Below are 23,497 nucleotides of genomic sequence, written 5' to 3'. Positions count from 1 at the left end.
TTAACATCTAGGAGTGCCTGTATTTTCCTTCAATATACAGGGGGTCTCGATGGCTTGCCAGACTGGACACAATTTTTAGATGGTCAGGGTCAAGGGAGATGAAATTTCTGCTTCCCAAGGGCCAGAGTATTTGTAGTGGTTAACAAAATTTGTAGATTGTATTAACATTCCCATTTGACAAGGATCTTTCAGCTAAGGGCGGGCTAATTATACTTCCACATCCATACCTATTTGAAATCTTATTTTAGTGTGCTTTCCACTTCCCTAGCACAAGTTTTTGTTAATTTCTTTGATTTAAGAATTTGGATTTTGAGCAGTGTTTTCTCCTCCAGTTTGAACCAAAGAAAGTCCTTAAAACTGCATAAACATTTCATATGCCTTGACTGATTTTTGGTTTATGGCCCAGCTGTATGCATTATTTTAACATATTTAAATTGATGATTCACAGAATGTTGACATCTGAGAGAATATTCTAGGAAAGGAGTTTTTCAGGCCTGACCTGTCTCTATCCTTTATCTGTTGCTTGAGACAGTATATTAGGCATAAATAAGCACAAATAAGACTTACTAAGCCACTATTCCTTACACTTGATATCCTCTGAGCCTTGTGGATAAACTAAAGCATGTATGAAAGAACTGTGTAGTTCTTAATGCTGCAAAAGTCAAGAAAGCATGAGAGCTCTTCAGAGCAAAATTGTCCCCTAGTTCCCATATGTTATGAATCACACTGAGTTTGAGTCTGCATAAACAATGCCAACAAACAAACTACAGAGCACTGGATTTAAAATGTTTGTGAGTTTAAAAATTTAACATAAATTTCTACATATTTGGCTTATTACTGAGTCTCAGGGAGCATGGCCAACTAGTCAAGACTCACACATGCCAGACCAGTTCTCTGCGTCAGCAAGCAGGCCTGAGGCACCCACTCCTGAGATCTCGTGATTGTCTCACAATCCTGGCTTCCCTGTCAAAAATAGAAAGTAAGCCTTTATGCTCATGGCTACAAAGAAATGCATGGACATATAAGTGTTGTCAGTATGGTCATGCATATCTAACAAATGTTTTCTCTGGGAGCTATTCCAAAGTTCTTAGAGTGAAACACAAGGAGCAGTGCTCATGAAGCCAGCCTTGCCAACACCATCAGAGTGCTCTATGGCTGGAAGAGCACAGCAAATTTGTTTGATCAGTGAGGCAGGTGGAGGACATTCAAGCCCCTATTAAGGAGACTCCTGCTACTCTTGCTGCTCCCCTTAAGAGGACAGATGACATCTTCTCCTTGTACTAGGTGCTGCTGAGCCTCAAGTGTTCTTTACAAAAGGCCTGTTTAAGTTCTGGGTTCACATAATTTGTAGCTGGGCCAGGCTGTGTTAATATCCTAAACCTGGGCAGTGTTAATAAACACAGTATGAAGAGTGTTTTTAGCGTCCCAAACAGAATAGCCTCAAGGTTTCAACAAAGATAATACATATTTTTAACCACTTGTGATCATCTTCAGAATCAGTTATCCAGGAAAATTCTCTCCTTGAGATGGCAAGGATTTGAGCAGATAAATGCACCACAGCACTGCTTAGGTCCAGAAAGCATACAGCTACATTCCTCTGGTGCGCACACGTGGCTTTATGGGTTCTGTCTCTTCAGTGCCCTCTTGAACAAAAGTATATTTTCTAATTTTCATTTAAGTAAACAGATATCTCCATGTTATGTATATATAAATGTGCATATGCTGTCAGAAAAACCTTTGGTAAAGGAAATGTTAATTAATGTTATCAATGTTAATTAATATACAGAGTGGTGTACAGAAATTATAACATAGTCCTTCCGAGTTTTCTTAGGAAGTCACATTCCACTTCATTTATTCTGAAAATATAGGTGGTTTATTATCACAGAGGGCTTTCATCACATATAAAGACTCAATTCCATTAACCTGCCACAAATCCAAAGAAAGAACTGTCCATGCCTCTGAAAGCAAATCACCTCTGGGAATAAGAATTAATTAATTTCTGGGAATAATAAAACCGCCTGAGTTTTCAGGTTGTTCAAAAGTTTTTCGAAGTGTTATTTATGTAATTTGTGACTTGTTTGTCTATTTTTAGCATGCTGAGGGGGTAGGAGCATTTTTCACTAGTATAAATTAACTTCACTGACACAAAACTAAGTGATGGGCAGACACTGCATCTAAGTAGATATCAGGTTCATTGACTTCATCAATAATGATAAACTCTATAAGGGAAATATCTCAGTGCTTAGTGCACAATTGCTATCCTTTCTAAGTTACTTTATCCACAAGTGGTAGCTGTTTCTAGGCTGCTCATCTTTTCTTCCATGGGCATTTCAAATGGAAGAATTGTGAAGCAAGCACTCAGAGCTGTTAAAAACATGCACACTGCTGATGACCTGTTTGTCCTGCTGTGATCTGATGAACAGCATACAAAAGCATGTTTGTGTGTTTATTACACATCATGTCTAACATGCTCTGAGTGAGTAGAGGCAATTTTGATGAGGAAATGTATAAGGCTTAGCTGCAAAATGTTAAGAAATATTTAAGATTCTAACTTTTCTACTGCATTAACTATTTCTGTTCTCTAATAATTCTTTATAGAATATGTCAGGTGTACATCCGTGTAGCAGATATTTGGAAAAAAGAAACATTTTATTTTCATGGTTTGAAACAATATGATAAAAAAATCAAAATGGTGCCTAAGGGGGGGAAAAAAGGCAAAAGAGAACAAAATAACTCATTTTTACCTAGTTTATTTCTGAGAAATTGTATTACTCACTGGCACAAATGTTTTTGTTGTTTAGAACCAGACTATTGTTCTCTTCAGGACCACGGTTGCGAACAGGAATGTGTTAATACAGATGATTCCTATTTTTGTCAGTGCCAAGAAGGGTTTAGACTTAATCCAGATAAGAAAACATGCAAAAGTGAGTAATCCTTTGGACAAAATAAAGTTCATTTGCTTTTATTTCTTGAACCTGCTGTGAATTGTTTCCCTTCTGAAAGTATGGAAGTTTTCTCTGTAATTAAGGTTGAAACAAATGTTTCTTTATAAACTTGAATTTTAACTGAATGAATCATGCTGGGAAAGTATACATTTCTCTGTTTTGTAGATTATTTGTGTATTAGACATTTCTGAAGACTTTTGTGAAAACCCGAGGATTAATGTAGGAACCAAAATTACTTAAAGTTCTTTACTTATTTGAAACTTTCTGGCCTTAGCTTGTAAAGACATGAATAGCTTTGAAATAAAAAAAAATATCACCTTGCTTTACCCAGTTTGTTTCGCCAAAGACAGATACATTTCATCAGCTTGGAAATGTATTGAAGAGACAACACAGCTATCAAAATCATCTTAGAGTCACTCACGAAATTTTGCAGTTTCCTAAAAAATTGTAAAAACAGCATGAGCAATGTCAGTGTTATAAACCAGTCACACATGCCATTTACTTTAGAATGACTTAGTGTTACAGCTCTTTTTGATTGGAGGCCTGGAATCACAGCAGATTTTTACTGTGATGTGTTAAAGTTTAGAGAGAATATATTCAGCAAAATGAAATAGCTGATCTCGTAACTCAGTTGTTGGGGGGAGAAAATTGTACTACTGATATTTTATGAATAATAAACTTGTTTGGAGCAATCTAATTCTATTTCTAGACACTCATAAAATGTATCTGGTTTTGAAACTGTAGTTTTGTTCGGTCTTAAAGATACATTCTCACAAAGCATTTTTGTCTACACAGTCCTGCTTTTGCAGTAATCCATGCTATTCTGCTTTTTATTATCTATATGGTATTTTAATACATTCAGGTTTTTTATAGATTCAATAGCCTTGGTAGAGCAAATAGAGCCAATAGAGCAAAAGAACAGCATCATATAAAATATTTATTGCCAAGGATGTAATTGCAACTTAAAGGCCAATTGTAATTCCCATTTGGGGTATTTTTCCTTATGGGGCTTTGGATTTGGCTGCAAATCTGGTGATGTTTCCAGGATTAGGCTCCTATTCCAAATCTTATTGTAACAAGGGTCGTGTTAGCTAAGATTGTGAAATAAAGCAGAATGTTTGCATATATGCCCTTTTCAGAAATCAGGGACAATAGGTGGGTGGTGACAAGCACCAGGCATCCCTCCTTCACCACCACATGTGACTTCTGATGACTACAGGAGGAGATCTGTGGGGGTCAAAGTGGAGCCTTACATAGCTGAGTGTTTGCAGTCTGCTCTCAGATCCTCATCTCACTGTCAGCTTTAGTAGGTGCCCAGAGCACGGAATCCAGTATTGTTTAGGAAAAATGAGTTTTTCTAATTTTTCTCTCTGTAGAAGTAAACTTCTGTGCTTTAGGTCAGCATGACTGTGAACATGAATGTGTTAACATGGAAGAGTTGTTTGTGTGCAAATGTCATCCCAGATACACCCAAGAGCACCATGGTGATACGTGCAGCAATGAGTGTGCCTCATGAGCTGCAGTGACTAGTTTGCTGCAAGGGAGAGGTGTGAACAGAGTGACAAAACACTCTGGGGTCCCTTTTGAGATGCTTCTGAGTCATGCAAACCTATGTTACTGCAAAGTCCACCAGAAGCCAGGCCTAGTGAAGTAATGCTATAGTGAGATCCCTGATCCAACAGAGAACTAAAGCATCATTTTCTCCAGTGTGAATAACTGGAGAAGTTCAGCCTTGCACTCAAAGGCCCTGTCTAACACGAAGGCAGTGCTTGCTGCTGAACATCCATATCATTGCTGTGGGCTGTGTAACCTGCACACCTCCTGCTGCTGTATGCTGGTGTGTGAGGATGTGAAGAGATCCATCTCTGCTCCATGTTTGCACCTTCAGTGATCCGGTCAATGAAGTGTCCTTTTTCAGAAGAATGTTGCTAAATGAAGGATTGGTGTTTCCCCAGAGAAACCCAATAGCACTGTCCCCTTGGCATCACCTGGTTTTAGAAGATAGTTTTATTGCAGAGAACCATTTTGCATATCACCTAAAGCATTGGCAGCATTTTTCCCTGATGTAGTTATGACCTACTTTTCCAAAGGAATACTCAGTCACTGAAGTTTTTAAAACACTTGGTATGACAGGGAATAATCATTTTTAAAGAAACTGTGATAAAGGCATATTTAAGGTAACCTGGATGAATTGCAACTTTTTGACAATTATACTTTTAGACTATCTCAAGTTGAATTTCTAAAAATTAATATATCCCAAGACAGTCCTTGTTTGTAAAAACAGTGAGCCTTCCTCATCCTTTCCCCTGCTGGAATTTTTTTTTTACACATGTAATAAAGCACATATGATTATAACATTTACAGTTATAATGATTTCCAAAGCCTGGTAATTAGCACCTTTGTGATTACTGCACTCTTTGAAAGAGTGTGTTACAAAATTCTGCATGCGAGCCTAAATATTTAAATGTTAAAAATTCGTATTGGTGTGGGTGTTTGTATTGAAAAGATGGAGCCAAACAGATGTAATTTTTCACAGAGGATATGGGTATTTTCTTTTTTTTGTTTCCACATTTTTTGTGTGCTCTGAGAAGTTACACAAGCCTCTTCATGATGATGTGAACTCTTGGAAAAAGGAGGAGGTTCCAGCTGGAACTTGCTTTAGCTAGTAAAAACTGACACCTCAGCTTCATTTGTTCAAGGCCACATTGTCTCTCTGTGTATAATGGCAAATCTGGACCAATTACTGCAAACTCGTTGCTTAGTTAAATAAACCAATAAACAGAAATATTTAAAATAAGTGATTTAACATTAAGTACAGATTTTTTAAAATGTAAACAAATTGCTGCAGACATGTCTGTTCACATCTGTAAATGATTTGCAAAGGAGGCATGCAAGACTATGTGTGTGTGTCTGAGGGAACTCCACTGCTTGTGATCAAGTTAAGCTAAAGTGATTTGGGCCTATATAACTAAAACTAGCCATTAACAAACCAGCAGTAAAACACTATGAGGAAGTTCAAAGCTTTTTTCCTAAAATGTCCTTTTTCTATACTCACAGAGACAGCAAATTGTATAGTACATGTGCTAGCGCATGTATTTCACCCTGCAGCTTTTCTGTCCGTTGTGAGGAAGTGTATTTTTTAAACCCAGTTCACACCTTTCTCCCCCCACCTTTTGTCCTTCATACAACTAGTTGCATACAAGACTTAAAAGACATATTCCATTTTATCTTACTTGGAATAGGAATAGGAAGATCAAAGAAATGGAACGTGCTAAGACACTCTCACACTCATAATTTCTGTCTGTCCCCCATGAGGCTTTAATTGCTTGAGCCTGTTGGCCGGTTAAAGTTTTAAATTGGTGATTTCTTATCCTGTTGAGAAAAGAATTTAATCTTTATGAAACAATCTGAAAGCCACAATTTCTATTTCAAAAATTACTAATACTCGTATTTGCTGTGAAAATTTAATGGTGAACAGAAGAGAGAGTCCTGCTTTTTAAAGAAGGAAAGCATGATTCTGTGGGTAAGACCAGATTGGGCTTCAGGATTCTCCCTTCTCTCCATTTTGTGTTAGTTCAATCTCATTGTGATTTTTGGCAAAGGAAATCTGCACTTCACCAAGTCTGCTATGTGCCAAGTGGGGTTGTTGTACTAATTTCACTTAGGTGTTGTTAATTAACTCAAGTTACTCAAGTAGGTGGGGATACTTGCATGAATAAAAAGCTGTACTAATGTTTTTGCCTTGAACTGCAAAGGCATCCATTACTAACTGCAGTGTCATAGTTTATGTATCTAAGACACCAATGTGATTTCTTCAATCATTAACACAAATCAATAGGAGTGGACCACTGTGCTGAAAGCAATCATGGCTGCGAGCAACTGTGCCTAAATACAGGTGACTCCTATGTCTGTCAGTGCTCTGAAGGATTTGTCATCAATGAGGACCTAAAAACCTGCTCACGTGAGTCTTGCAAGAACATCCTTTACTTCAACTCCCTTGGGAAAGGATTTTGTTGTCATACAGGGAAAAAGACTAACCTTCAATTTGTTCTTATAGTCGGCATTTCAGTAATACTTTAGTAATTATTTGAAAGCAGAAACAGAAAAATTATTTAGGAAAGAATACTTGCCAAGATGAATGTTAGTCCTCCTATATTCAGAAATGTTTTGAGAGACATATTCATCCCCAGGTTTGAGGACAGTTTTTTCAGTTACATGACAAATGTATCTGACAGGTGATCTGAACAGCAGTGTCCCAAGGCAAACTGCCCCACCTTACCTGGGGCAGGAGGAGGACTGAGAGCCCCACACTGAGCTTTACATTTAGCATGGGAACCCTTAATAAGTGAGCAGTTGTCCTGGCAGCTCTCTGCTCTTCATAAATCAAATGATCATTGAGAATTTATACAATTTCACATACAGTTGAATGGCCTCCTTCACTAGAAAAATAATGTATTGAAAGTGCCAAAAAAAAGAAGAATATGAGTGCATTTTACCTGTTGACTTTTTATGGACCTCTTTGGTGAGAGTGTTCTGTCCACTTTTTCCAGATTTTGGAGGTACATTATCTTTCAAGCTTGTAGAGTTGGAGGAGCTCCAGAGTTCACCCTTTTTCTTGCTCTCAGGGACAAAGTTTTAGGAGAAGTCAAACTGCAAGTCCTCAGTCAGAAAAATTATCTAGAGAGGAGTGAGGCAAAGCAGCAAAGGCAGTTTGCCTTCATATTTATCCTTGTGTTTGCCTCCATATTAACCTCCAGATTAGCTCCATCCAATACCTTGACAGACTTGGCTTCTGTCTGCCACTGCAACTCTCTAGAAAGGGGCAGACAGTAACACAAAAGTATGATTAGTGTACATGTGACAACAACAGGGTCTACTAAAAACAATTTTTTTAGATATTTATCTGTAGTACCACTGAAAATTTAGAAGCAGCCAAATAATGGAGTTTTATCAACTTGCAAATGGAAAATCCATTTCCCTTCCTAGTAACAAGAGATTATTTTTCATTCCTGAGTTATTTTCCTCCAGGCTGTACTTGGAAACCTATCAGCAACAGAGTACAAGAAGCATTTGGACAACATTCTCAGGCAGATGGTGTGAGTTTTGGGGCTGTCCTGTGCAAGGCTAGTAGTAGGAGTTTGATTGGTCCTAGCAAGTCCCTTCCAAATCAGGATATTCTATGAAAATAGTGCTCAGTGCAATGAATCTGGGCTTTTTTGAATAGCTAACCCTAACCCTGTCCTCATATATATTTAGGAAATATTTGTCCTATTCCTGAACTCTAGATGAGATGTTAAAACCTTATGAACATTTTTAGGCTGCCATGAAGAGAGTTTTGACACTTTGCAATTTCCTGAATGATAAGTTGAAAGGAAGGGATTAGCATTTAACATACACCAGTCCTAGTGAGAAAACATCTGGTACGTTCTAGCATTATATACACTGGCTCATGGATCTTAAGAAAGCTGTGGGAACACCTGAATGGTAACCAAATCTGTACTCTGACAACTCATTACAAAAAAATAACTGTGTGTAGCAAATAGACAGTAGCAAGTCCTGTTTGCCCTATGGGGAGGAGAAGAAGCACTTGGGAAATTTGAGATGAAAAGTGGACCACATTTGATAGTACTTGTCACTTGCAATTCTTTGTAAAATCTTGAATAGTCCAAGCCAAATCCCATTGACATCTGAGAGGTTTTCTTCTTGCTGCCACAGGAACTGGGTCAGGTCCACAAGTGAGTTCTGGGGACTGCCACCTTCACTTCAGGCCATTTAGAGACTATTTAAAGAATGCTCACAAGGTAGCTTTTATGTCTTTGCCAGTGTCATATATAAAATCATTGCCAAAATATTTTGGTTTTTTAATCCACTTCAATCCAGACATGGACTCTGTTTAGTTATGTTAAACACAGAAAAGTATGAGTTCTCAACTCTGCTTAAAGTAAAAAATGAAAAGTAGGACCTCTAGGACCTCACTAGGACCTCTTACATTTTATTGAAGCTTTTTAATCAGATGAGAAAATGAATTACTGTTTAAGCAGTTCAATGTGTTTATATTTACTTGCTTATATGGAATGAAAACACTAGAGATAAAAAAAAATTGAGGCATTAAATTTTTAAATAACTTTGTTTGCTCCTACAGGAGTTGACCATTGTGCTCTAAGTGATCATGGCTGTGAACATTTGTGTGTAAATGGTGACAGATCTTACACTTGTCAGTGTTTCGAAGGATACAGGCTTCGTAACGATGGGAAAACATGTAAACGTAAGTTATTATTCAGCAACTCAGAGTCTAATATTACACACACATAACAAATCTGTAAGGTAGGATTGGATTTCCTAAATGTTCAAGGATTTCCAGAGGTCATATTTCCCCTTTGATGTCATATTTGCCAGCAGTATGGTGATATCTTGAATATGCTGAGGCATCTAAAATGGTACTGAATGCATACTTTAGGTACCTGAATCACATCCTAAACATCAATGACATTTAAAAAGTAGCCCTGAAATTGGACAGTTGTGTATCCAAAACTATCCAGAGCTGGGACAACTGTGATTTTCTTCTAAAATTTCAAGGCAAAAAGATATAATGTTTATAAAGTCTTACCCAGCATGAAGCTTGCAACATTATTAATGGAAAGTTCATTTTGTCCAACATAGGATAAAGATGATTGCAACAGAAATATCCTAATTGGGTTGCAAATTTGACTATATTACACAGTTATGATGAGTGTCAGATATCAAGGAAAAAAACTAATAGCAAAATTTTCTCAACTTTAATAGCATAAGTCACCAAGTGAAGAAGAATCATGGATAAGTCTCATAAAAACTCACAGGCATTCAGTATTTTCTAACTGCAGTCCCCATAATATCTAATATCAACATCTAATGTTAAAAAATGTTTACATAAAAAAAGTAAAGGCATCCAGGTATTACCATGATGAATAAAAGCTTCTTATTCTTAACTGCCATTTCACAACATCACCCTCTTTTGTTAGTCTGTGCAGAGACAGATTCTGCCTGTCTGAAAAAGTTAGGATACAGTAAAAACAAGTTAACTTTGAACATACTTCCCTTAACTGACAAAATTTTTTATATATTAAATTATTTCCAGGTAAAAATGTCTGCAAATCAGTCAACCATGGCTGTGAGCATGTTTGTGTTAATGCTGACAATTCCTACATCTGCAAGTGTCGTGAAGGATTCGTACTGAGAGAAGATGGCAAGACTTGCAGAAGTGAGTGACTGGTATCTGTTGAACACTTTTGCATGTACATCAGGCAAGGAAGGAAAGGGGTATTTTTTACTTCCTACTGGAAAAGAAGCAACAAACTTCCTTTTCACAGCTACATTTCTCTAACGTGTTTTCATTCAAAACCTACATTTATATCAATCATTCCCAGGACAGGACATCTGCAAATCAGTCAGCCATGGCTGTGAGCATATTTGTGTTAATGAAGATGACTCCTATGTTTGCAAGTGTCATGAGGGTTTTCTGCTGAGAGAAGATGGGAAAACATGCAGAAGTAAGTACTCTGAGAATTACTCATAGAATTTTATTTACTGTATCTGAGAAGCATTCAAACAAATACAACAGTTTACTGTCATAATAAAGGAGTAGTCTTCATATGCATAATATAATAGTAGTATTTATATATTTATACATTTAGACCTTCCAAATGCTTATGAGAGACTCTGTGGACAAAAATAACGTCTTTTAATAGATAAGTGACAGACTGGAAAGAGAAAATACTCAGAAATGTTCAGGTACCAAGAGTTAAAAGTGTTTGCTGCCGAAAATTTACCCTGTTTATTCCAGTGGTATCAGTAGACCTAATGAAAGCTGTTACTTCTCCCTGCATGATACATTTGCTGTAGATGTTCTTTAACCAAATATCATCAACTGTTCTCAGATAAAGATATTTGCAGTTCAGTTCACCATGGCTGTGAACATGTTTGTGTTAATGCTGATGAGTCCTACATTTGCCAGTGTTATGAGGGATTTGCACTGAGGGAAGATGGAAGAACATGTAGAAGTAAGTATCTTTCTCTTTAGTAGATTTTCTTTATAATCTGTGCATTTGAAGATATATTTTAAATATGACAATCCTATTTTTTAACAGATAAAGATGTTTGCAATTCTGTTGACCATGGCTGTGAGCATATTTGTGTGAATACTGATAGTTCATACCTTTGCCAGTGCTACGAGGGTTTTGTATTGAGGGATGATAAGAAAACATGTAAAAGTAAGTTATTTTAATGTTACTATATTTTTTATATTCAGACATCTACAGAAAAAACATATTATTTAGAGACAGTTCTTCTTATAGGAGATTTTTCCTTGCAAAAAAGAGAATAAATTCTTTATTTACTAGGAGTTTACTACTGTTAGTCTTTAAAGTTTTGGAAGTGTTCTTATTCATCAAACTGTGGTAAATAAAATGTAAATTATTCCTAGATAAAGACATCTGCAAATCAGTCAGTCATGGCTGTGAACATCTTTGTGTTAATAGTGATGATTCATATACTTGCCAATGCCACGATGGATTTGTACTAAGGCAAGATGGGAAAACATGCCGAAGTAAGTAGTTTATTAATAAAAGAAAAAATGCAATTTTTGTCTTGTTAGAATATTATTCACTGGTTCATAGCAGCCAGAATGGAATTTTTCTCACTCTCTCTCTTTATGTGTATATATATATATATATATATATATATATATATATATATGTGTGTGTGTGTGTATAAGACTTGTCTGAATTAAGGATTATTTGAACCAAAGCTACATTTCAGAAAAATCAGCCAATTTTAAGGTTTGGATGTAGGTTTTAAAATTTCATTTCCAAATTAAGTATATTGAGTTTTAATCTTGAGCATAGGATGTTGCTGCATTTTACTGTGTTCTTCTGTCTGTATTCATGCAGATCATGACTTAACTTGTTCTGTAACCTCTAAGCATGTTTTATTTTGTAAATTATAAGCAAATGAAACTCCTTCGGACTTTTTATGTCTTCTAATCTTTATATAACTCTCTTCTTGCTCCTCTAAAACTTCTGCTGTTTATCAGCATCCTTGTGGATGCACCACAGTGAAAGAAAGTCTTCTAATAGCAGACTCAGCAGGGTCCAGGGCAGAGGAACAATAAACCACCTAATTCTTATTTGAATTTACCAATCATTTTAAAAATAATTTATCTTTTGTTTAATCTTTTTTTTTTACCAAAGACAGTGTTAGTCTCTGACCAAAATATTCCACTAGTACTCATGTTCAATTAGTTATCTACCATGATTAAAAGTTATTTAAGATTCTCAGTATTACAGGTGTCCCATGTCCTTAAGGCTGTAAGTACAGCCTTCATTCTTTGTTTCTAAATGTATATCCTTAATTCTGGCTATTTTAAAATACATATGATCTGCTGTTATCCAAAAAGATTCATGTTACCTTCTATCAGCAGCTGCTTTATATTTATTCGCTATTCTCTCAAAAGTGGAGTAATGTACAAATTTTATTAGGGATTATTTTGTGTCTTATTCTGGGCTGTCCATAAAAATATTAAGTAGTAGAGAAGCAAGGCAGATTCTTAGAAAGAAAGTTACTTGATAGCTGCCCATCTAGAATTGGTTCTGAAGCCCTTTCTAGCCAGTGTTAATCCAAGCCAAGCCAGTGTAGTCTGTGTCTTTAATCAAAATAATACCAAGACTGCTGCCAATTTGAATGCTCCATTGTATGAACAGCATAAACTTTAAGAATTAGCCTCATCATCAATTAAAAAGACATTTATTTAGTTTTTCCAGGATTTATTTTTCCATAACACCAAGTTGATTGATATTAGTCCTCTTTCTTTGATTTTACTCTGACTCAAGTTCCACATTATCTTTTGCATTATTTTAATTCAGATAAATGTCAAACTGGCAGGCTTACAGTGAACTACTCATCTTTTTAAACCATATGGAACCACAGTACTTTTTTCAGTGTGTATACATACACTGGGAATGGGGACAACTCGGTGTTTTGGGGCTTCCTCAGAGTTCTAGGAGTTACTGAAAATTAACACTAAGCATCAAGATATTCTTCAGAAACTTCTTTTTTGCAACTCTCTGCTGCAAGTTTTCTGGAGTTTCTGATTCAAAAATGTGTGTGTGTGTGTGTGTTCAGGTGTTCAGTAGATGCTATGTGACCTACTTCACACAGTGTGAAACTCTTCACTCCAATGTCATCAGTAATCTATTTCATAGATTCAGATCTGAATACACTAAAATGTTTAGTATTTCTGCATGAAGACTGGCAGTTCTACTTTTCTGTCCATTAATTAATAATACCTTGTTAGAATGCTTTTTGTTCTTAATAGTATGTAAATTATGTATTCATACTACCCTTTATTTGGTTGGCTGTGCACCCCCTTGTCCTTTATCTTATTACTTCAGTGTTTTCAAATTCCTAATATTTTCCCATTCAGTAAATACTGTGAATGTTCCTTTCTTTCAGTCATTTTTCAAATCTTATAGCTTATATTATAGCTGTTTTCAACTTCAATTTCTAGATTTTTTTAACTACCCTGGTATTCTTTTTAGATTCTGACACTACATTTTTGGGGGTGTCTAGTAAAATAACCTTAAATAGTGCAATCATTGATGGGTTTTATTACTATTATTATCTCCCCCACTGCATCCCAAAATAGCCATCTGACTCTATGAGCCATCTGGCTCATACTTACTTTCAGCTAAGTAAAATTCATGCTTCTGAAGTAATAGCCATGTCTGCTGCTGGTTTGTATTTTATTCTGTTTATAAGCAAATGTTTCTGAGTTGTGCACAGCTGTGTATAAGCAGATGCTAATTTTTACTTAGGCTGTAATTTCTCCCTTATCTACTATGACCAGATCTAGTTTAGATTGTTATGTCTTAAATATAATTATTTTTGAGTTAGAATATTGTGTAATGTAGTAGCTTTTGGAATTTTTCTTTTGGTAGCAGGAGACCCCCCAAGAAATTTTGCTCAGGTTGAAGTTCTAAAAACACAAACCTCAAGAGTCGAATTGAACTTGACTCTCAAGAGGCCACTTTTTGTGTAAAGGTAGTTCTCCATTAGAAACTGATATTACTTTTGTGTTGCATGAAGAAGAAAAAGGGAATGCTGATAGATGGCTCTACTATCTTCTGCACTTTCTCCCCATCTATCCTTTCTGAAGAGGTTTTAACCAAGTGGTTTAATATTGCAGTCATGCAAGTCCTTGCATCAATTTTCAGCAATCCAGTTAGATTTTGTTTATCATCTTAAATAAGTAGCTCCTATTCTCTCAGGTTTTGTTTATGCAGACTCTTGGCACTGATATAAGGATGTTAAGAATTATGGTTAAATCATGTCCTGTGGTGTTTTTTTTAGTTTTGTTTTTACCAGCATGCATTTATGCTAAATGACTGTACTAAATTATTCCCTCATTTCACTCTTAGTGCTCTTAATGTAAACTTCTCCTCCTCCTTAATCTAGTCAGATTAATCCTAAAATTGTTTCTTTGCAGTTGGAGGTCATCCAAACCATGAAGTTCTGGTCAGATGATAAAGAGTAGATACTCAATGTAAGCTAAGGTGTCCATCATTTAACTAGTGAGAGAGAGATTTGCTTTCAGTTTGCAAGCTTCCATCTTTTTTTGCTCATGGGATTGACCCCACCAGTCTTTGTATTTATTAAAAAAATAAGTTTAACTAACAAGCCACGTAAATATTATCTAACTATTTCCAGGTAAGGATATTTGCAAATCAGTCAACCATGGCTGTGAACATGTGTGTGCTAGTGCTGGTGATTCATTTGTTTGTAAGTGCCAGGAGGGATTCCAGCTAAGAGAAGATGGAAAAACTTGCAGAAGTAAGTAGTCTGATATTTATCAACGTACTCTTTATCTGCAGCTCGTGCTTGTGTAGAAATGCACTAACCAGCAAAAGCTGTCATCTGTTTTCAGATGAAGATCTTTGCAAATCAGTCAACCATGGCTGTGAACATGTTTGTGTTAATTCTGGTGATTCATATACCTGCAAATGCCATGATGGGTTCCTACTGAGAGAAGATGGGAAAACCTGCAGAAGTAAGCAGCACAGGAACTTAATTGGATGAATTACGTATACAATAATGAAGGCCTCTGCTGATGTGTGCTGACTACCAACTCTCCTGTTTGCAGACAAGGACATTTGCAACTCGGTTGACCATGGCTGTGAACAAGTTTGTGTGAATACTGAAGATTCCTACATCTGCCAGTGTCATGAAGAATTCATACTGAAGGAAGATGGAAAGACATGTAGATGTGAGTAGCCTGAACTATAGAAGTATGTTTTCATTTGAGGCCTTCAAGTGTTGTGGGTGTGAGTGCACACATGTATGTTTGTGATTTCCAGCTATTTGGGCTGGTTTAAAAAAGATACCATCTCTCCCTAACAAGCCTCACCTCACAAACCCCATCCACTTTTCTCAGATAAAGATGTTTGCAACTCAGTCGACCACAACTGTGAGCATATTTGTGTTAATACTGGTGATTCCTATGTCTGCAAGTGTCATGGAGACTTCATACTAAGGGAAGATGGAAAAACTTGCAAGAGTAAGTTATTTAATCTTGTGAGTTATTTAATCCTGATCTGTTAATGAAACACACTACACAACACTAGTGTGTCATTTGTGTCTTTATTATAGAATCAGCTCAGTAAGTGAGCTCCTTTATAGAAAATTATAGCCAAATTTTTTATATTTTGTGAAATTTATTTACTTAGCTAACTATGCTAAATACAATTTTCATTATTCCAAGGTAAAAATGTCTGCAAAACAGTCACCCATGGTTGTGAACATGTCTGTGTTCCAACTGGCGATTCATACATGTGTCAGTGTCACAAGGGATTTATGTTGAGGCGGGACAGGAAAACATGCAGGAGTGAGTAGCTGAAACTTTTATGGGGAATGTTTTTCAGTCTTAAAAGAAATAACAGACTTACTTTCACTCAAAGCTTGTTCATGACAGTTTTGTATTTAAAAAATGGTCTAATAAGGGGGTTCTCTTAACAATTCCCAGATAAAGACCTGTGTAAATCCATTGACCATGGCTGTGAACATGTGTGCATTAACAATAACAACTCATACAGCTGTCAGTGCCATGAGGGCTTTGTCCTGCGCCAAGATGGGAGAACATGTCGAAGTAAGTAACTCCTTATATCTGTCAACCCCTCTTCTCTGGCATTGCTACATAAATGAGCAAAGATATTCTACTCCTTTGTCATTTGTCCTTCAGATATGTTTGGAGTCTTTGGAGTTATAAAATGTTAAATAGAATACAGATAAATACTTCAATTTTTCCTAGGTAAAGATGTCTGTAAATCAGTTGAGCATGGCTGTGAATATGCTTGTGTTAATAATGGTGATTCCTATATCTGCAAATGCCAGGAGGGATATGTACTAAAAGAGGATCAGAAAACATGCAGAAGTAAGTATATTTTATTTAGAAAGCATTTGTTTCTTTTATTTCTAACATTTATTGACCTCACTTCAAAGAATTATAGAATCATAGAATGGTCTGGGTTGGAAGAAGCCTTATTAAAGGTCACATAGTCCAATCTAGCTGCTGATGGCAAGGACAGCTCTACTAGACCAGGTGTCTCCATGCCAAATTCAGCCTGGTTTTGAACACTGCCACAACCTCTCATTTCAGACATGATATAATATTTGAAAGCCCAGGGCATATGTGTGTGGCAGAAAATGTCTCGAACAATTAACTTGATGCTCTCCTAAGCAAAAATCTACCAAATTGGAAGAGTTGTTTTAGTACAATAATAATTCTTTTGAAACATCAGGGAAATGCCAAAGGGGAATCTTATTATCAAGGAATGTACATTTTAATTCAGGTTCATATACAGGGGGTCTTTTATCTTTATATACTATATTTTAAAATCCCATTAATTTTCTTTGCTTATCTACCAACATAACATGTATTTATCTCATCATCTCTTAATACTTGGAGGAGAAATTCTACTGGAATTCAGTAAAAACGTTTATTCTGTCAAAAATTGATGCCTTAGTTGAGGAGACTGTGATTAGAATGGTAATAAGATTAGAATGGTTCTGGCTGTTCTTAATCCTAGCTGATACCATGAACTGCTGCCCTTTGTTGACTTATGCAGCAGTATTGAGGTGGTTCTGATATGTATATTAATTGCATTTTCATCACCTTAGTACATGTGAGGTGTCTTTTTCTCAGATGACTGCAGGAAGGAATTCTTGAGCAGTTTTAAAATAGATATTTCCTAAGAGGAGAAGTCCAGGCTTTAAAGCTGAAAATCCATTATTCGTTCTTTGACTTGGTAGCAAACATCGCCAATAATTTCTGCAGAGTGATTTCTGCTGAATAATTCTCTTTTGTGTAGTGCTTACAGCATTCTGCCTGTACCATGATCAGAGATGAGTGGAGGTCAAAGTTTATTTGGTCCAGACTAAGAAGCAAATCTTACATTCCTTAATATGGCATATTTTCCCTGGAAGCTACATTGATCCAATAGAAACTAGCTCCAACAGGAGCTCTGCAGCTAGCCTTTGCACAAAGCACACTAATCTCTGCCTGCTGAAGGCAATTCCTTTCCAGAATTTAAAACAAAACAAAACAACCTACCTGGCAGAAGCAGTCTGCAGCTTGGAAGACATTCTCCAATCTCTAAATTCCCTAACCTTGTTATTGATGCCCTACAAACTACTTTGATTTTTGCATGTGCATTTGCCAAAAAGTATGAGAAATAGAAATTGTACAAATTTGCCTGTCTTCTGACAAACTCCCAGCTCTAATGGCTCAACCAGAAATACAGCAGCAATACATAAGTGTTCTAACTACAAAATTGGTAGACACTTACAAGGAAAAGAACCCTTATCTTGCCAATTCTGATTATCTCAGCAATTAAATAGTTTTAAAACTATTTTATAACTCCTGATGCAGCTTCAGTGATTCTCTTCCATGTCTCTTAGTGCTGACAAATTTGACAAATGCAAGGTTAGCATACAGGCTTTATCTCTGGAAGAAAATGATGGCAACTCTGTCTATGTGCTAGCTATGTTCTTCAGTTCTCTCCACTAAAGAGTAATTCTAAACATATGCTGATTGTTGCTGCATTTTTAACAGATGTGGTATTCTGCAAAACAGAATATGTCTCAGTAAATATTCGCTGTGGTTATAATTGTGTTCCATTCTCAGTCATCGGCCCACTCTTAGCTTTTGAGACAGACTGTACCCAACATCTTCAGACACATTGGCACAGTAGGACGAGCCAGGAACAGGGTACTTTAGATGATCCCTGAATTTTTGCCAGGGTATCCGGATCCCTTTCCCAGTCTTGTGGACTTTTTTCTTGATCTGTATACTCTGTTGCTCATTTCACAGGATGCACTGAAGGCCCAATTGATCTGGTGTTTGTGATTGATGGATCAAAAAGTCTTGGAGAGGATAATTTTGAAACTGTAAAACAATTTGTCTCAGGAATCTTGGATACACTTGAGATTTCACCCAAAGCTGCTCGAGTTGGTTTGCTTCAGTATTCCACTGAAGTTCGTACAGAGTTTACGTTAAGGCAGTTCAGCTCAGCCAAAGACATGAAGAAAGCTGTGTCACAAATGAAATACATGGGCCGAGGTTCCATGACAGGACTGGCACTGAGGCAAATGTCTGAGAGAAGCTTCACAGAGACAGAAGGAGCAAGACCTTTCTCAGCAAATGTGCCTCGAATCTCCATTGTGTTTACGGATGGACGGGCGCAGGATGAAGTGTCTGAGTGGGCGACCAGAGCAAAGCAACGTGGTAAGTGGAGATGTTTTTGGTGTTTCATTCTAAATTGTTAGGAATAAGATGTAGTAACAGTTTGGATGTGCTAATCAAGAGAGTATTTGCCAAAGCAGTCTGGCCAGTACAGTGACCACTGTCCTGCACATCAGATCTTTGTGTTCACAAGGGCCTTTGCTGCCAGGCATGTGCATCATCCCCATAGCAGGACTCATGGGGAGTGCCTCACCACAGGTAGTGGTGCCTCCCGCCTGGCATGCCCTGAACGAATCCTCTAAGGGCAGACATTTGATACAGAGACCTGGGAACACTGGGAACTTCATCAAAAATTCTAGGAAAACAATAAAAGAAACCCCAAGCTGTCTTTTCAAAATACAGCAATCTATTCTTGTGAGAAATACTAATACTATAATTGGCTATATTTTGTTTCTAGGGTATATTCTTTATTTTTAACCAGATTTATAGTGCTAATGGTGTTCTGGAAGGAAGATGACTCTTTTGGAAAGAATATAACTGTAGTGCTGTCTATCTTACTGTTTCTACATGCCTATATGCTGAAATGTGACTGAAAACTGGTGATTTTTAATTTCTAATATGTTTGGGCAGACATCCATCCTTTAGAACACCTGTACCACAAACCAGAATCTTTTCATCTGTTTAGCAGAGTGAACTGAAAATTTTCAAAACTTGTCAAGAAAATAAACAATCTCTTTTTTCTTTGCTAAACTTTTTTTTTTAATTTTATGAGAAACTGCTTTAAGAACCATGGCTGATGGGCCACAACACAGAGAAAATAGCCAGACTTGAAAAGATTTTGCACATTTTTTTTTCTGTGCTTGTTTTATTGATTTGACATATTAATCAGAATTTGATACCTGATTAGTAGAGCATTGATTGGGATCAATACCTCTCTGTAAGGGGAAAAGGGAAAAACGTCCAAGCATTTGAGAAGGGCACGTGCTAACAAGAGTGGAATTACAATGAAAGATAAAGAGATTTTAAAATAACTTTAAAAACCCCAAACATTTACAGGCTTGCTAGTGAGATGAAACTACATGGAGGATTTACAGAAGGAAAGAAGTACAAACTAACTTCCATACTTGCTGAATGACACCTCAGCTCTGGACTGCATACACTGACTCTGCAATGCTACAAGCCAAACCCACTCCCTGTGTAATTGCAGCATAACCAATCGAGTAATACTCAATATGAAATGGACCTTGAACACTTTATCGCTGATATCCCCAAGTCTTTAAATAACAATAACTTCAGCATGACTGGTGCATTCATTAAATTGAATTAGCTTCTGGTGGACAATTTCCTTTCCCGGATAAAGTGCAGTGGTAGGCAGATTCATGAAGAAAAGTAGGAGATACGTTAAAAGTTAAAAACTTGGAAAATGCATATTTTGTGGTGTTATCAGACCCATGATTCTTCAGCAAAAAGGTTAAAAGTTGCAATTCGGTGAATGTGCAGCAGTTATCACCTCATATTAAATAAAGATATCAAACCTCCTCATCTCAAGTTTTATCTGAAACCAACCAGAGAAGGCAGCTTTTTCTCTTGAATCAAGTAAGATAAGAGCTGTGAAGCTCATAGCTGTACTATGAATCACAAAATCAGTACTTGTGTGGACACTTTCTAAGCCATACCTAATATAAAGAGAAATGTTGTATCAGATCTTATGTTCATGAGAATAAAAACATAACTGCTGAAAAAGAGATTATTGAAGATCTCTATGATTTGTAGTTATTGCTTGTTAAAAATCTGTCTGGTGAGAGGGCTCTGAACCACTCCCTGCTTCCCGAGTTAAGAAAACTACACATCCTCACTTACCTGCTCCTAGCACCTCTGCTGTGGAAATACTTGTCCTGAGCATCCCTGTTGTAAGGCTTCTTCTTTCCTAGCCCCATACATTTCTTGTTTTCCCATTCTTACCCTCCTGCATGAGCTTTCCAGCCTGTTAGTGCCCCTTAGAGAGCAAGAATCAAGTCTCATTGTGCTCTGAGGATTTCAATGAAGCATTTAGGTATTTTTCTGAAAAATTACTGCCATCTTTCAGGATTCTGCCCCATTTGCTATTATGCAACAGGTTTTCCCACCAACCCTGTGTTGCATATACCCTACAGACACACACAAACCAGGGACTTGCAGTGCAATTGTGAGGCTGAACTGTGTGATTCTCTTGGATTGTTTGTAATACTCTATCAGTAGTGGCCAGGCAAGTGTCATCTCTTTAACACAAAAACTGTATGTCAAATTACAGCAAACAATAGAGTTTCTGCAAATCTCCCAGTAATTAAAGCCTCTTCACTGATTTTAAAGTTACATATAATATACATTTCTTGGCCTTTCCCTTTCTCTCTTATTTTCCTTTCATGGACAAGCAAGTGCTTAGAATTAGAACTGCTGAAATAATAAGTATGTGCAATTTCTTTTGAATCCAGGTATAATCATCTATGCCATTGGAATAGGAAAAGCAATTGAGGAAGAGCTGCTGGAAATTGCTTCTGAGCCATCATATAAACATCTCTTCTATGCTGAGGATTTCACAGCTCTGGAGGACATAAGTGAAGAGCTAAGAGCCCAAATCTGTGAAGGTAACAAAATTCCATTTTCCTTGAGATAGAAGCGAATGTTTTCAGGTGTTTTGCTTTTGTGGATTTTTCTGCCCATTAATACATGAAGAATATATACTGTTAATCCATCACTGGGTATATGTATTAGTAATTATCTTCCCTTTATTTTCATGAAGGTTGCATAACATGTACAATTCTATGCCTCGAAGAATCAATTGCTTCTTCTCTTTTCTATTTCTACAGTTGAGTCAGCCATGCATTGAGCCCCACTACACCAAATAAACATGTTCTATTTTATTAGGAATGTGGGGAAATAATTAGGGATTTGTAATACCTTCATGAGAATTAAAAAATATCCTAAGACCAGCAGCAAAAACCTAAACAACAGCAAAATAAATCATCAAGAGCTGTTGTGTGTATTTATAGACTAAAAATAGTTCATTGAACATACATTCACAGCTACAAAGAGTGGATTTCAGTTATGCATAAGCTCTGAGTTTTGCTACACAAATGTGGAAGGTTTGTTTCAGAAAGCACCCCTCATCACCCTGGAACAAACAGCTTGTATATAAACATTCCCAGATGAAGTTTTGCCAGGGGAAGGGGGAATCTGAGCTGAGATGAAAGCTATGGAGCCAGAGAGAGGACAGCATATCTCTTGGGACACACATACCCAAGACTCAGTCTTTTTTTGCACATCCAAACTGGTACCTGAAGCAAAATTCAGAAACAACACATGGAATTATGTTAGTCATAAGACTAGAATTGTGCAAGATTATTTAATTTCCACCAGCTTTTATCTGGTTGTTTTTCTTGGAATTAAATGCAAACAGATTTTTGCCCTTTTTTTTTCTTTTACATTATTGTATAAAATTAGCGGCAGGACATTTCTTTATACAGATCTCAAGAAAGAATCTGTAAAAAAGACTGTGAGGATGTTTCTTAGCTTGCATACTCTTTGTCCTTCAGTCCTAAGAAGTCCTAGTTTCATCTTTCTGAAATACTAAATACTATGATAATATAAAACCAAGTCAGTTCAATTAACCATATTAAGCAGATAATCTTCCAATGACAGCATGTCATATTAAAAGCTTTTGGAGAAGCCAAACCCAAAACTCTCTGGCAGCCAGAACAATAATTCTCACTCATTAGCAAACCCCAGTATAATAACTCTCACTGACCAGCAAACCCCAGAGCTCAGTGATGGAAATGCATCCTTCAGGTACCCACAACAGTGGTTAGCAACCACAATTTTTTTTTCCTTTTAACTGCATTATTTACAATATGAAAAAATAAGTAAATCCTGCCCCTTTGTGGCAGTTTCTTGTCTACACCTCCAGTAACTGGGCAGCACTGGTGCTTCAGCTTCTGTCCTCCCCTCTCTCAACAACAAGGCCTCACACCTGTGAACAGAGGAATGACCCAGCCTTGTTTTTCTGGACACTCCAGAACTACTTATTACTCATCAACTCACTCCACCAGAAATTCTGCCTCCAAACCTGTTTCACAATCTAAAAGTTCTTTTATTAATTCTTTCTGTTGTACACAGTGCAATTTTTCTCCTCCTTTACAATAGGAATGACTTTTGTCTTTTCTCCAGCTTTGGTCCTTAGCTGATGTCTTCACCTCAGCTAAGGCTCCACTTTGTTAGGACAGTAGGAGATCCTGTCCTCATGGACTCCACTGACAAAGCTTCTCATCCCTGGTCCCAGCTGTGGATCCACTGCATGTTTCCAACTAAAGTAGAATTCTTCCAAATGTTTTTTTGGGGGTTAGGCTTTTTTATTCTGCAAGAAAGCATTTGCCTTGTAAAATAGCTCCTGATTACTATTAATTATTCTTGATGACTAGTAGTAAAGGCAAAAAAATGAGGGGTTTTTTTTTTTCCTCTTGCCTCTTATTAAAAGGAATTCAGTTGGAAGGTTCCCATTCACTGCCTTGGTTAATGTTAATTTCTCATCTGACTGGAAGCACTAACGAGGCTCCAGCAATGTCACACATAATACACACTCAATATGATTGCAGCTTCAGCCCTGGCATGTGCATTGTGGGAGCTTTTAATTACATGGTCATATACTATTTTTGTCACAAGACCCCAGCCCTGATCAGATGACAGTACTCAGCAGCCGGCTGGTTAACATTCTGTTCTCCTTCCAAATTGTGGATCGTTATCAGTTCAG

The 23,497-nt window shown here is 36.9% G+C and overlaps 1 protein-coding gene across 1 annotated transcript in view; it reads left to right on the top strand.

The window, feature by feature from the left end:
- MATN2 (matrilin 2) overlaps positions 1 to 23,497 on the top strand; it is a 57,921-nt gene that overhangs the window by 28,519 nt on the left and 5,905 nt on the right. Inside the window, 18 exon segments of the mRNA XM_084224627.1 lie at positions 2,802 to 2,924; positions 4,322 to 4,449; positions 6,786 to 6,906; positions 9,088 to 9,210; positions 10,060 to 10,182; positions 10,349 to 10,471; positions 10,859 to 10,981; positions 11,069 to 11,191; positions 11,404 to 11,526; positions 14,685 to 14,807; positions 14,902 to 15,024; positions 15,118 to 15,240; positions 15,409 to 15,531; positions 15,736 to 15,858; positions 15,997 to 16,119; positions 16,282 to 16,404; positions 18,343 to 18,756; positions 21,186 to 21,338. Coding sequence (XP_084080753.1) covers positions 2,802 to 2,924; positions 4,322 to 4,449; positions 6,786 to 6,906; positions 9,088 to 9,210; positions 10,060 to 10,182; positions 10,349 to 10,471; positions 10,859 to 10,981; positions 11,069 to 11,191; positions 11,404 to 11,526; positions 14,685 to 14,807; positions 14,902 to 15,024; positions 15,118 to 15,240; positions 15,409 to 15,531; positions 15,736 to 15,858; positions 15,997 to 16,119; positions 16,282 to 16,404; positions 18,343 to 18,756; positions 21,186 to 21,338 — 2,538 coding nt within the window.

The sequence above is a fragment of the Fringilla coelebs genome (genome assembly GCF_963513975.1).
Source record: "Fringilla coelebs genome assembly, chromosome: 1".
In the NCBI taxonomy this organism is placed as follows: domain Eukaryota; kingdom Metazoa; phylum Chordata; class Aves; order Passeriformes; family Fringillidae; genus Fringilla; species Fringilla coelebs.
The sequence above is the reverse complement of the archived record's forward strand: the minus strand, read 5'-3'. Positions and strand labels throughout refer to the sequence as shown.